At 47.8% G+C, this 15,363-nt stretch overlaps 1 protein-coding gene across 1 annotated transcript; it reads left to right on the top strand.

Moving 5' to 3' along the window:
• LOC8072189 (zinc finger BED domain-containing protein RICESLEEPER 2) lies at window positions 9,739-14,330 on the top strand. The gene is made up of 6 exons (XM_021465895.1): window positions 9,739-10,009; window positions 10,923-11,285; window positions 11,426-11,690; window positions 11,809-13,640; window positions 13,730-13,809; window positions 14,002-14,330. Exons 1-4 carry the CDS (start codon window positions 9,800-9,802, stop codon window positions 13,419-13,421), a joined length of 2,451 nt encoding a protein of 816 aa, XP_021321570.1. The 5' UTR covers window positions 9,739-9,799; the 3' UTR covers window positions 13,422-13,640; window positions 13,730-13,809; window positions 14,002-14,330.

Here is a 15,363-nt window from a genome sequence, read left to right as displayed (position 1 = left end):
ACGGCAATAGTGGTCGAGCGAGATGAACCAGGTCACGTCTTCAAGGTCCATAGACCCATTTACTTCATAAGCGAAGTCTTAAACGAGTCCAAGGCCAGGTACCCACAAATACAGAAGCTTATATACGCCATCCTGATAACGTCAAGAAAGCTGAAGCACTACTTCGACGGCCATCGAGTCCTGGTGACAACCAGTTTCCCTCTCGGGGACATCCTGCGCAATAAAGACGCCAATGGCAGAATCGTGAAATGGGCAATGGAATTATGTCCATTTTCCCTGGAGTTCCAGAGTCGCACCACTGTCAAGTCTCAAGCCCTGGTCGATTTCATTGCCGAATGGACGGATCTCAACGAGCCTTCCGTTCCCGATGTCTCAGACCACTGGTCAATGTTCTTTGACGGGTCCTTGAACATCAACGGTGCAGGCGCTGGGATATTGTTCGTATCACCCAACAAGGACAAACTCCGTTACGTCCTTCGGATCCTTTTTCCGGCGTCAAACAACGTCGCCGAATACGAAGCATGCTTGCATGGCATACGACTAGCCGTTGAACTGGGGGTCAAGCGCCTCTATGTCTATGGCGACTCCGCTTTGGTCATCAACCAGCTCAACAAGGAGTGGGACGCAACCCACGAGAAGATGGATCTCTACTGCAAAGAAATTCGCAAATGGGAAACTAACTTCTATGGCATAGAGTACATCCACGTGGTCCGGGATAAGAACCAAGCAGCAGATGCGTTGTCAAAGTTAGGCTCATCTCGGGCCCAAATCCCGCGGGGTATTTTCGTCCAGGACATCCATGAGCCGAGCGTAAGCTCCCCCCTGGTCGACAAGCAACCCACCGAGGCAATGCTCATAGATGACGCCACTCCGACAACCGGCGGGCGTGACTGGCGTACCCCGTTCATCAAATACATATCAGACGGGACAGGCTTTCAGGACAAAACAGAGAACGAGCGCCTCATCCGACGATCAAAGAACTACATCCTGGTCGACGGAAAACTCATGCGGAAAAACGCAAGCTCCGAAGTACTGCTCAAGTGCATACCCCAAGATGATGGTATCAAGCTCTTGGAGGACATACACGCTGGATCCTGCGGCAATCACGCCGCATCTAGAACGCTGGTCGGAAAGGCTTTCCGAGCAGGTTTTTATTGGCCAACCGCGGTCGGCGACGCAGAAAAACTGGTTCGGCATTGCGAAGGATGTCAGTTTTTCGCTAAGAGGACCCACGTACCTGCCCATGAAATTCAAACCATCCCGTCGTCTTGGCCCTTTGCTTGCTGGGGGCTTGACATGATCGGACCATTTAAACCAGCCCCGGGCGATTTCAAGTTTGTCTTCGTGTTAATCGACAAGTTCTCCAAGTGGATTGAATACATGCCCCTGGTCAAGGCAACCTCCGAGAAGGCTGTGGAGTTCCTCAATCAAATCATACACAGATTCGGCATCCCGAACAACATAATCACCGACCTGGGCACTCAGTTTACTGGCACCACTTTTTGGGATTTCTGCGATGACAGAGGCATAGTCATAAAATATGTGTCAGTGGCACATCCACGTGCCAACGGTCAAGTCGAACGTGCTAACGGAATGATCGTTGACGCCCTAAAGAAAAGGCTGTACACCGAAAACGACAGAGCACCCGGTCGATGGATGAAAGAATTGCCGGCAGTGGTCTGGGGCCTCCGAACTCAGACCAGTCGAAACACAGGGGTGTCTCCCTACTTCATGGTATACGGTGCAGAGGCGGTCCTGCCGTCTGACATACACTTCGGATCCCCTAGAATCGAGCACTTCGACCAGGCGACCGCCGACAACGCCAGAGAACTCGAAATCAATTGCATGGAGGAAAAGCGTTTAGTTTCATGTCTCTGAACAGCAAAATATCTCGCGGCAGTCAGGCGATACTACAACAGGAACGTCAAGGACCGTTCCTTCGTGGTCGGCGATCTGGTGCTTCGATGGAAAACAAGCCAGGAGGGAATGCACAAGCTATCCACTCCCTGGGAAGGACCCTTCGTGGTGACCGAGGTCACACGACCTACGTCCTACAGATTGGCATACCCAGACGGAACACGAGTGCCTAACTCTTGGCACATCGACAAACTGCAACGTTTCTATCCATAAAGTTTTAATGACTTTCTTTTGTAAGTATCTTATAATTTTTGATAATGAAATTCTCTATTTTTTGCCTATACCTTGTCACACACAGCACTCGGCAAAACTCCTGCAATGGATGCTCTTAGCGACAACCAAGACAAATACGGTGACACGTCACTCAGATATTTTTACAGCGCTCAAAACAACAGTCATGACAAAAAGTAAACTTTATTACAAACTTTACATACAAAGTTTACAATAAATACCCTGACGGGCAGACACTAGTCTATTCCTACAGACTACTTTATTGGCCTAGCTGCTCGGGCTGATCACCCGCCTGGCCCTGCTGCCCGGACGAAGGGGTCGGGGCCACCGGCGCCTGGCTAGTCGAGACCGCAGGCGTCGACCGCCCATCTCCCGCAACGGACGCGCCCGACAACTCCCTGGCCGACCTATCTGAACTCGGCTGGTCTGGAGGAGTGGCCGTTCCGCACAGATTGATGTCGCCGATCACTGTCGACGACAAGTCCAGCAGACTACCCCGAAGCTCGTCCGCGTCCTGCGGGCCGACTTCCTTCGGGTACCCCTTCTCCAGCCTGCTCAAGTCGACCAGGGGGTAGTGGGCGCGCACCATGCTGAGGACGTGCGCGCCGGCAAACTCCCCGGCGTCCTTCACAAACTGCTGGAGCCAGTCCCACGCCCGTTGCGCCTTCTCGACCGGGGTCAACTGCGGCGCGCGGGGCTGGCTCTCCGGGAGCTCGGGACTGATCAGGTCTAGGACCGGGGACACTCCTTTCCAGATCCTGCAACAGTTGACCTTCCAGGAGTCCCGGTCCTTGGTCAGATCGTCCAGGTGCTTTTTGGCGTTCACCTTGAGCACTGCAAACGAAACGAAGCGTTATTTTCGGCATAAAAAAGGGGCAGGCAGTAACCAACAAGGCGGCAACCATTACCAGATAGCTCCCGGTCTTTTCGACCCAATTCCTCTCCTGCTCGCCGCCCGGACTCCAGCGCACCGGCGAGCTGTTGGCTGAGCTGCTCCTTCTCTTGTCGGAGGCTCGCCACCTCCTCCTCCAAGTCTGCGTGAATCCTAAACTGGTCAGCAAAGCAAACTATACAAGTACGCGAAGCTGCTCGGAGCGTGTGACTAACCTTCTTGCAGCCGGTACTGGTCGGCCAAACGACGAGCGAGGTCGAGACGACGCTCCTTTTCGGCACTCATCTCGACCACCTTCTCCCCGACCTCCGCCCGCAACCGGTCTACCTCCGCGGCAAGGGCCTTGTTCTCGGCCATGACGCCTTCTATCTGGTCAAAGCACCGTTTCCGGTACTTCGCCGTTTTCATTGCGTCCTACAAAGCAAGCATATAACGACCATGCAAGACAAGGCAAAAGAATGTGCAGCAGTACAAAAAGCCGCTTACCTTGACTTCGTCGACGAGGCGCTTGGCCGCGCGCTCCACCCTGGCGGCCTCTTCGGTCTCGGCGAGCTCCTCATGCCCGATAAAGTGATCCCCGCGTTGGCGCCACACATACACGTGTTGGCGGCCATCACGGGGACGACCCTCGATCTCTTCCACCTCATCATCGGAGGCCGCCCGGGTTTCCTCCTCCTGTGCTGCGTCACCCCCGGTGGTGGTCCCAGGTATTACTGGCCCTTGGACCAGACCTGGGGAGCCCGCAGCCGAAGAGGCTACTGCTCGGGGCGGCGTGGGGACTTCACTCCCCCCGACAGGAGGAGCGGTCGGAGATCTTCCCTTCTCTGAGGAGTCAGTTGGGGGAGCCTCTCCAGCCCTGGTCGGGCTGCTTGTCGTAGTCGGTGCCGCGCTCGGGAGCCCCTCGGTGCTCCCAGGCGCGACTGCAGCTGTTGGCTGCTCTGTGGTCTGGGGGGCCGCATCCCCAGAACCGCAGGCAGGCTCGCCCGTTCCCTGGCTGGCAGTTTGGCCGGGGTCGACATCCGATGCCGCACTACAGGAACAAAAGTCAAATTTCAAAAAAAAAAAATCAAAGAGGAGTCCAAAAATACGTAAGTCGAACACTTACAGGTCTGATCGACGGTGGGTGGCGGTGAACCTCCTCCTCGCCCGGCCGGTCGGCACCTGCGCCCCCGTCTCGACAACTTGCGGTGCAGGGGCGTCGCTGGCCACTCGATCAGTAGCGGCCGGCGCATTATCTGGGCGACCCCGGGGCCGTCGGACCAACGACGGCGCAGCCTCCTCGTCGTCGTCGTCGTCGTCGTCAACGATCCGCACGAGCCGACGACGCTTCGGTGCTTGGCTGCTCTCCGCCGGAAGATCTGCCGGCAGCTCCGGTGTCGGCAAAGGATCTGCCGGCAATGGCCTCTTCCCCGCTACCCTCTCCTCGGAGGTCGGGATGGGGCGGGCTTGGTCCTCTTCACTGCTGGTGTAATGAGTACACCGAGCAGCGTCCTCCTCTGGCGGGTCTTCTCCCGCAGGATTTTCCATCCCCGGTGCCAGTGATACATACACTGTGCACCGGTCGACATCGCCGATCTGCAAAAGCAACAGAGATGAGTCAACTGCAGACGATATACGAATGCTAAAACAGAATCTGCTACATACCTTTGGTGCTGGTCGTCCTAACTTGAAGGCTTGCACCCGATCACTGCCACGGATGAAGCCCCCATCCGCGAAGTTAAACAGCTCGTTCAACAGCTGTTGTACCTCCGCTTTCTCCAAGATCTCCGACCGCATCCTGGTCGGGTCTGCGCTTCCGGCATACTCGTACGCCGAGTGCACCCTCTTCTGGCAGGGCATCACCCGGCGGCAAATGAAGTTGCCGACCACGCCAAGCCCGTCCAGGCACGACCAGTCGATCAGCTTCATGAGATCCACCACTGGACCGTCGAACTCCGGGCGGTCGGTCCAGCTCGTCCTCTTCTCAGGAATGTATCCCACGTCGCAGAACGTGGAGCTGCCCGGTTCCTCCCTGATGTAGAACCACTTCCTGTACCATTCGGTCAAGGAAGTGTTCCATGGGCAGTGCAGGTAGCGATTCTTCATTCCATCACGAAGGTTGAGGTATACTCCACCTGCAACCTTGGAGCCTCCAACTGCTCCCTTCTTCCTCAAGCAGAAAAGATACCGGAAAAGATCGAAGTGCGGCTCTATGCCAACATAGGCCTCGCACAGGTGGATAAAGGTGGAAATGAGGAGAATTGAGTTCGGGTGCAGATTGCAAATCCCGATCTCATAATACAAAAGAAGACCTTGAAGAAAAGGATGAACAGGAACACCAAAACCCCTCTTAATGAAATCTTCAAATACGACGATCTCACCGGCACGAGGGTCGGGGTAGCTCTCCCCCTCCGGTGCCCTCCAGCCGCCGAGCTCCGGGCCGTGCAGAAGCCCCATATCGACGAGGTCACCAAGAGATTTTGTGGTGCTGCGAGACTTCTTCCACTCCTTGGCCATCAGTTCGGCCCTCTTCCTGGAGTCGCTCTTCGCCATTAGAGGTGCGAATGTGGGCTTGAGTTAGGAAGATGCAGGAGATTGGAGAAGATGAGAGCGGAAGGTTTGAAGGCAATGGCAGGGTAAGCGGTACAGGCGGACCTATTAGGCTCTTATAAGCCCGCAACTCCACCTCTCCCACTTCCTGTATTCTCGGGAAGTGGGCAGGTCATGCGGCGGACGCGGCGTTTCGGTTTACAATGATTATAGACAATTAATGCGGCGGATTTTTCGTACCAATTGATGGTTTCCTTTTCTCAAACCATGCAAAGGCGGTTGCACAAGTTGCCAGGCGCAACTTTTCATGCATCCGTCTGACACCCCGTCAGGAGGCCTCGTCACGTCAATTTTAACTGGGAAGATCTTTTCAAAAAAAACAAGAAGACACATACGCCAGAAAGTCAACAATCCGGGGACTGCACCGACCATCGGGCATTCGACGCTCGGGGACTGGTCGCCCAGTCTATCAGCTCGGAACTTCAAGGACTGCGCCGACCACCGAGCACTCGACGCTCGGGGACTGGTCGTCCAGTCTATCAGCTGGAAGCTTTAAAGGACTGCACCGACCACCGAGCACTCGACGCCCGGGGACTGGTCGCCCAGTCTATCAGCTAGACGCTTTAAAAAACTGCACCGACCACCGAGCACTCGATGCTCGGGGACTGGTCGTACAGTACAGCGACACAGAATTCTAAAAAGCACTTGGTGCTTGGTGACTGGTCGATTAATCTATTCAATTGCAGTCAGACTGGTAAATTCCACTTTTTAGACCTTGCTACAAGGTTCATACTTCGCCTTCCAGCAAGCTCGGGGACTACATCGGTACGATGCATCTGGCGATGCATCTCAGTTACAGAATTTCTTTGAGGACTTTTGTTTTGACCCTGGCACCACGTGCCTGCGTCACCTACTACCAGGCTCGGGGACTAAGTGGGCACACTTCACCTTGCGGTGAATTTGCTTGCTTTTTTGATGTTTATACCTTTCAAAAAAGTAAAGTGGGCACACTTCACCAGGAAAGAAATCTTTTTTGATTTAGAGCACCATGCATTCTTCGAACAACCTGCTTCTTTGAACCTGCTTCTTCAATGTCAATGTTGATCAACTGTCTTTTGAGTTGGTCAAAATACCGTTGCAACTGTTCGGGCAACTTTCCTCAAGACGTCAAGCCTCACTGATCGAAGAAGCTCAAGACGGCGTGTTACACCATAATACATGGTGCTCGGGGACTAGCTGTGGGGGTATAAACCCCTATACCCTTACGGCTGGACTTGGGCCAGGAGGCTTGGCCCATTACGAGACGAGTCCAAAGCTTGATCCGACAACCTGGAGTTCCGCGCAAGGAAACAAGATGTGGAGATCAAGCAGGATTCTGGTCGGTTAGAATAGGAATTGATATCGAATTATCCATGACAATTGTAACCGACTAGGATTAGTTTCCAGTTTGTAACCCTGCCCTCCAGACTATATAAGGAGGGGCAAGGGACTCCCCTAGGACACATCATATTCTCTCAACACAATCCAATACAACCAGACGCAGGACGTAGGTATTACGCCACCTCGGCGGCCGAACCTGGATAAAAAGCTTGTCCGTGTCTTGCGTCACCATCGAGTTCGTAGTTTGCGCACCGTCTACCGATAAACTACTACCGTGGGTATACCCCAAGGTAGACTGCCGACCAGCTTTCGTCGACACCATGGAAGCAGATGATTGGCTTAAGGTGATTGAAAGGAAGTTGGACACAATCCACTGCGATGGAAGGGATAGAGTTCTGCTAGCATCTCATCAGCTGACAGGAATTGCCCTTTCTTGGTGGGAAGCCTATAGTGGAGCTGTGGACAATGCCAACACAATCACATGGAAAGAATTTGTAGATGAATTCCGCTGGTACCACATTCCAGATGGAATCATGAAGCTGAAGGCTGATGAATTTCGCAACTTGAAGCAAGGAAATAAAACTCTGAGTGAGTACATCTTCCAATTCACTGAGTTGTCTCGCTATGCCCCAGAGTTGGTCAACACTGATGCCAAGAAACAGACAAAGTTCATAGAAGGATTGACCTGTGAGCTCAGAACTCTCATGACCCCACAGATCTATCCAGATTTCAACACATTGATGAATAGGACCATTCTGACTGATGTGGCCAAGACTGAAGAAAGGAAAGAAAACAAGCGCAAATTTCTGGAGCGCAAGGTTCAAGATGGTGCTAGATCCCAGAGGCTGAAAACCTTTAGCCAACCAAGCCAGCGAACTCAAGCCCCAATGCAGTTTCGCTCTCCTGCTAGTGTCTCCAATAACCAAATGCAGTCATCATATCAGCCTAAGACAACCTATCAGAATCAAACTTATGGCAAGACTCAACAGAACAGCACTGGTCAAGTCACAAACAATGTTAGGACTTGTTTTAATTGCCATGAGACTGGACACTACATTGCCAACTGTCCCTACAAGAACAACCCACCAGCAGTATCCACTCAGTCCCACACTGTTAATGGACCAAGACCTGCAGTGTCTGGAGTCAACCGTGGTTTCCCTCGCAACAATAGCAACACCAACAATAATAGCCAGATGATGAAGCAACCTCAACAATCCTATGGTAGAGCCCGTGTCAACCATATTCATGCTCAGGATGCTCAGACTGCTTCAGGAGTGGTACTTGGTGAGTTCTTAGTCGATTCAGTACTTGCAACAGTATTATTTGATTCTGGAGCATCACATTCATTCATATCATCAAGTTTTGTTGAGAAGCATCAAATACCCACAGTACTACTAAAGTTACCCCTAATAACTCGAACACCTGGGTCTGACATCAAATGTCATCTAGGTTGTTCAAATGTAAGGATCATTCTAAGTGGGGTAGTTTTCTTAGCAGACTTAGTAGTGCTCAAGTCCAAAGGAATAGATGTTATCCTTGGAATGAATTGGTTAACCAGACACAATGGAATTATTAGTTATGCAACCAAGGAAGTATCATTAGTTAACCATGAAGGGATTAAAGTGAAATGCCAAACCCGAGGGTCTAAAGTTAATCCAATGGTCTTCAACTTGGATGCAAGGACCATAGAGGAAGTACCAATAGTGCAAGAATACCCTGATGTATTCCCTGAGGAACTACCTGGAATGCCACCAGACAAGGATATAGAGTTCATCATTGATCTTATCCCCGGGACTGCCCCCATAGCCAAGAGACCTTACAGAATGGCTCCGGCAGAGTTAGCTGAACTGAAAGAGAAGCTAAGAGAATTGCAGCAGAAAGGTTATATTAGACCTAGTTCTTCACCATGGGGAGCCCCAGTCTTGTTTGTAAAGAAGAAAGATGGAAGTATGAGGATGTGTGTGGATTATAGGTCCCTAAATGAAGTCACCATCAAGAATAAGTATCCCCTGCCGAGGATAGATGACCTTTTTGATCAGCTTAAAGGAGCCAAGTATTTCTCTAAGATTGATTTGAGATCAGGTTATCACCAACTCAAGATCAAGAATAGTGATGTCCCCAAGACAGCCTTTGTAATCAGATATGGACAATATGAGTTTGCAGTAATGTCTTTTGGATTAACCAATGCCCCTGCCTATTTCATGAACCTCATGAATAAGGTATTCATGGAAGAGTTAGATAAGTTTGTTGTAGTCTTCATTGAAGACATACTTATCTACTCTAAGAGTGCTGAAGAACATGGGCAACACTTGAGAGTAGTGTTGGAAAAACTAAGAAGACACAAGTTGTATGCTAAATTCAGCAAGTGTGAATTTTGGCTTGAGAAGGTTGCATTTCTTGGCCATATCCTGACCGCTGAAGGAGTTGCAGTTGACCCTGAGAAAGTAGAAGTTGTCTCCCATTAGCAGCAACCCACCAATGTGAGTGAGGTTAGAAGTTTTCTTGGATTAGCTGGATATTATCGAAGGTTTATAGAAGGATTTTCCAAGATAGCCAGATCCATGATAGAGCTTCTTAGGAAGGATAAGAAATTCACTTGGACAGAATCATGTGAGAAGAGTTTCCAAGAGTTGAAGAAGAGACTGACAACAGCACCAGTGTTAACTACGGTTGCAAGGTGGGGCGGGCTGCCGCTCCAGCCCGTTGGGCTGTCTGCGCCACCAGCCCACGTGGGATTAAAAACCTAACCCACTAAGACTAACTGGGCTGAAGCATTTGGCCCGCTTAAACCAGCAGTAACCCACGTCTCTGAAATCACGAGGCATTCGGAGCATCACCGCAGCCAGTCTCATGGCTTTCCCGGCACCGCCGCCGCCGCCGCTACCTGCACTAATGGCGCCGCCGCTATTTCCTCCACCTCCGATATTGGTGCCGCCGCCTTCTCCACCTGCACTAGTGGCGCCACCACCTCCAGTACCGGCGCCGCCGCCGTCGCCGCCACCTCCACTACCGGTGCCGTCGCTGCTTCCACCAGTCCAGAACTCGTCCAGGAAACGAAAGGTACCTGCCTCCTTCAGTTCGGTCGTTGTTAGGCCAACAAACGGTGTTTGTGTTGTGTCCTTTCTGGTTTGGTTCAGATCTCGTCCTTTCTGGTTTGCTTCCACCAATCCAGATCTCGTCCAAGAAACAATGATACTGTTTGGATCAGAGTATGGATCAGAGTATGCTCCTAGACAGAAAGGTTTCTGATTTTTGATAGAAACGTAGCATTTTAGCTTGATAGCTTGTTGTATTGCATCACAGTTATCACATATTCACATTCGCATGCAAATGCAATGACACCAAGGTATAGTATATAATCAACAGATTAAGCAACTTGTCACTTTTCGTAAAAAAAAAAACTTGTCACTACCAGCTACACGGTTCCATATATTCATATCACTAAATATAATAATCATCCTCCAGATTAAACCCAGCTTTTCCAAAACTTTATGCTCTGCCGACAAAACTCACTCAACATTGCATACACGCAACTCTCAGACAAATTATACACTTGTTTTTTTTATAAGAATTATACACTTGTTGGAGAGACAGAAAGAAAGGAACAGCCTGCTGACAGGCCAACTAACGCCTATGGCGATGCATTCCTCGCTGCTAATTCAGTTGTAATTCTGCAAATTCTCTTCACCATGCATCTCCTCATGAGTGAAGGCTGCACTGCTAACAGTTATCACCAAGCTCTTCATGCGTCCTCATCAATTTTGTACTGAATATTCTTTATTTTTTTTGTTATATAAATATTTTGGACAAAACAACATTCTCTACATGCGTCCTCATTAATTCTGTAATGATAGTGCTTTTCTATTTCCTTTTCATCTTTCTCTGATGGGGTGATCAATTCAGCTGTTTTGAAATATGGTGCGGAGCTGTCGAAACATGGTAATATTACTAACTTGAAATTTTGTCTATGTAGATTAAAGAGGAAAAGGCATCCTCATCGGCAGCTAAGCGGAAGGTCTCTGATGTGAAGCAGGCAAATGCATCGGTGATGTCGATGCATTCACCGGCATCACTATTGCCACTACCACCTTCTGGCGCCGGTGCTGACTTGTCAAGCCACGAAGCCATACGCCTCTATTCTCCCGATCCACCGACAAGATTTTCCTTGTTCGTTGTTCCTCAACTGCCGAGTTCCTCTGTGGTGTCGCCCACAGCTGCTGCTGCCACCCCTGCAAATCAGGATCAGCGACACGGTGACTCATCCACAGCTGCTGCTACCACCCTTGCAGGTCGGGTTCAGCGACACATTGAAGCGAAGGCTAAGAGGAAGCAACAGGTTTGGATCTTGCAGCTTATTAATTAGCTTGTATGAGTGAAATGGAAACCTGCAGTAGTTCTAGAGAGAGCAGTAACAACAGCAAGGACCCTGCTGTGAAGCAAGTAGTTGTGGATTAATTGATAATGTTGTCTATGCAGATCAAAGGGAGGACAACATCCTTATCAATGGCTAAGCGAATGGACCCTGCTATGAAGCAAGCAAATGCATTGCCATCAAAGCGGTTGAAGTCGCCAGTTGTAACCATGTCACCACTTATACCAGCAAGGTCAATAGGCATGAAAATGTTGTTATCTGCCAACCTCAGCTCACCAACAGTGATAGTGTCGTCACAAGGGACAGCAAGCTCGAAATCACAATCGCCGATATCTCCTTTTCTCGGAAAAAGAACTACTGCTGCTGCTGGTAAGTGATGATGTTATGTCTTCGCTACTGTTTTCTTTGTTTTACTATTGCTGTTGCTATTAGAATATTATTTGTTTTACTATTTGTCTTACAATATTATTTCTATGCCAACCATTAGGATCTTCACATAGAAGTAAAAGGCGCAAACTTACCTCACATATATGGCAGCATTTTGAGGCAATATATGATAATGATATCTTAGTAGAAGCTCAATGCATTCATTGCAACCAAGTGTTCAAAGCAACCAGAGATGTTGGTACAAGTGCATGTGGTAGACACATCAAAGTTTGTGAGGGAAAGGCTAGATTAGAAGAAATGGTCTCTCAACTGAGTTCAACCGTGCCCTTAACTGATGCTTCCTTGAAAAATTGGAAATTTGATCAACAAGTAGCTCGCCAAGAATTAGTGAACTTAATAGTGATGCATGGGTTGCCTTTCAGTCTGGTAGAGTATCCAAAGTTCAGAACATTTGTGGCTGCTCTAAATCCATGGTTCAAACAAGTTTCTAGAACCACTATTAGGTCTGACTGCATTAGTTCATATGAGGAAGGAAAAATAGTCCTACGGCATGTGCTACAAAATTCGGTCTCTAGGGTTTCTCTTACTGCTGATTTATGGACCTCAAACCAAACATTGGGCTATTTATGTGTGACTTGTCACTACATTAGTGAGAACTGGAAGATACATAAGAAGATCATAAAGTTCGCTTTAGTTGAGACCCCGCATGATGGTTGGAACCTATTCAATGCTATGTTGGAAACCTTGCAAGATTGGAATCTAGAAAGCAAACTTTTTGCTATCACATTGGATAATGCATCAGTAAATAATAACTTTGTGACAACTTTAAAAGAAAACCTTGTCTCAAAGGGTCAACTGCTTCGCAAAGGAAAGTTGTTTCATTGTCGTTGTGCAACCCATGTGTTTAATCTCATCGTCCAAGAAGGTTTTAAGGCCATAAGTAGTGCTACCAAGAACATTAGAGAGAGTGTTAGATATGTGAAAAGCTCACAAGCTCGCAAACAAAGGTTTGAACTTATGGTTGAGAAATGTTCTATTCCTGTTGAGAAACGCCCTCCACTCGATGTTGTCACCAGGTGGAATTCAACTTACCATATGCTTGTCACATCTTTGGAGTATAGGAGAGCATATGAAGCTTTAAGGCAAAATGACCCACAATACATACATGAGCCTTCGACTGAGGATTGGAAGTTGGCAAAGAAGCTTTGTACCTTGTTAGAACCATTCTATGATGCCACTATGAAAGTATCTGGCTCAAATTATCCAACTTCAATTCACTACTTTCATCAAATTTGGGAGGTAAAGAAAGATTTAGAGAAAGAAGCCTCAAATTCTGAGTTGGTTATAAGAACAATGGTTCATGAGATGAAGCAAAAATTGAAGAAGTATTGGGATCTGTCGTATTTGAATATCTGCATTCCTGTTATTCTTGATCCTCGTTTTAAGTTGAAATTTCTGGAGTTTCGCTTAAAGGAAGGATTTGGTATAGAAGCATTCAGATATCTATCTAAAGTGGAGACGACATTTAGAAAACTGTTTGCTGAATACTCCTTAAAAGTTGGTGACTCAGTCATTGCGGAGGAACATACTGTCAGTAATGTTGAGCTGAATGAGTTAGACCCATGGGCAGATTGGGCCCAACATCAAAGTGCTCAGAGAAAAAAAAAGTTAATGAGTTGGATCAGTACTTGGAAGAAGAAACAGTGCCTGTGACAGTTGATCTAGATATCTTGCAGTATTGGAAGATACACTCAACAAGATATCCAGTACTTGGATGCATGGCACGTGATATTTTAGCTATACCTGCATCCACAGTGGCCTCAGAGTCTGCATTTTCTACCGGAGAGAGAATAGTGAGTGATTATAGAAGCAGGCTCAAGAGTGAAACAATTGAAGCTCTCATTTGTCTTCAGGATTGGTTAAGATCGGAGGGTAAATCTCAATACCATTATTTGTTCATAATAAGTTTGTATGCAAAATAATGATGTAAACTAACTTTTTATCCCTTTTCTAATTTTCAGATAGCACACATGATAATATAGCTGGAATTATAGCTGCGGACGATGAAGATTGTATTTAGATAGAAGAAACATTCAACAAGGTAATGCCCTTTAAACCACAACCTGCATGTTCCTGTATTTAGATAGAAGTAACACATATGAGGAAAAAGATCTCTCAGAGGCAGAGGATCCCTAAATAGCTTATTCTAATATTGCTTACTTCTCACTGCTGATATATCCATGATATGATGCCTAATTATCTCATTGATTTTCTTGTTTTCTTGTGAATTCAGACGCTGCGGCATAAGTGTATTCCCAAATAGATGCACCAGCACAGTAGAGGAGTACGAGAGGCGGAACTTCTAACAACGTCGAAATTCATCTCTTTGGGAACCAAAAGCTTTAAGCATTGCTGCTCCTGATACTGTGACTTGAGAATTAAAAAGTGATATGTGAAGTAATGATGAACGGTTCTACAAAGTAACATTGGTTGTAGTTACTATTTTGATCTATGTTGGATCTTTTAACTGATGACAAATAGACCTGGCTCATTTTAAGCTGTGTTTAATGACTGATTTAACCAATGTTTGCCGTTGCATGTTTTATGCCGTTGCATGTTTTATTTTTTTTGTGTGAAAAATATCAACTATTGGATGGTACTGAACTGGTGCTATTCGTTTGATTCAATTTAATACAGTAATCTCTGCAGTCGTTTCCTGGATGGATTCACATGCTCAGTGTGGCAGCAGGGTGGAGGTGGCAGCGGATGTTTGCTGCAGCACCGCAGGCTGCCGCACCAACCCAAAATAAAATAGCGGCAACATGTGGGCTGCCATATTAGCTCTGTTAGCACTTGCGGCTCCAGCGGACGTGGGGTGGGCTGCCCACTGCCACCCCATCTGCATCTTTAGTGTTAACTTTGCCAGACATTCACCAAGATTTCATCATATACTGTGATGCCTCAAGACAAGGTTTAGGATGTGTTCTCATGCAAGGAGGAAAAGTGGTTGCTTATGCATCCCGTCAGCTTAGACCTCATGAGCAAAGTTACCCTACCCATGATTTGGAGTTAGCAGCTATAGTGCATGCTCTCAAGATTTGGAGGCACTACCTCATTGAAAACAAGTGTGAAATCTACACTGATCACAAGAGTTTGAAGTACATCTTCACACAGTCAAACTTGAACCTAAGGCAAAGAAGATGGTTAGAATTAATCAAGGACTATAACCTTGAGATTCATTACCACGCAGGAAAGGCCAACGTGGTAGCAGATGCCCTAAGCAGAAGGTCGGTCAACAGTTGGTGCCTAAGAACACTCACCTACAAGAAGAGATAGCACAGTTGAACATGCATATAGTACGCCAACCTCAAAATGGCAGTCTGATGGTGCAGCCAACTGTTGTGGAAGAAATCAAACAGACACAACATAAGGATAAGGATCTGATGAAGATTCATGAGCAAACTGGAGAAAATAAAGCTCCATACTTTAGAGTGGATAACAAAGGAGTATTGTGGTATAAAAACAGGATTTGTGTGCCCAAGGAGGGAAAGTTTCAAAAATTAATCCTTGATGAAGCCCATAACTCAGCTTATTCTATCCACCCTGGTGCCACCAAGATGTACATGGACCTAAAAGAAAGATATTAGTGGAATGG

The sequence above is a fragment of the Sorghum bicolor genome, chromosome 7, assembly GCF_000003195.3.
Source record: "Sorghum bicolor cultivar BTx623 chromosome 7, Sorghum_bicolor_NCBIv3, whole genome shotgun sequence".
Taxonomy (NCBI): Eukaryota; Viridiplantae; Streptophyta; class Magnoliopsida; order Poales; family Poaceae; genus Sorghum; species Sorghum bicolor.
The sequence above is the reverse complement of the archived record's forward strand: the minus strand, read 5'-3'. Positions and strand labels throughout refer to the sequence as shown.

Excerpts from the sequence above, each read along its gene's own strand:
- LOC8072189 (XM_021465895.1), top strand. The coding sequence starts at position 9,800 with ATGGCTTTCCCGGCACCGCCGCCGCCGCCGCTACCTGCACTAATGGCG. Across the intron at positions 11,286-11,425 it reads AGGCTAAGAGGAAGCAACAG|ATCAAAGGGAGGACAACATC; the intron begins GTTTGGATCTTG and ends TTGTCTATGCAG. Across the intron at positions 11,691-11,808 it reads AAGAACTACTGCTGCTGCTG|GATCTTCACATAGAAGTAAA; the intron begins GTAAGTGATGAT and ends GCCAACCATTAG.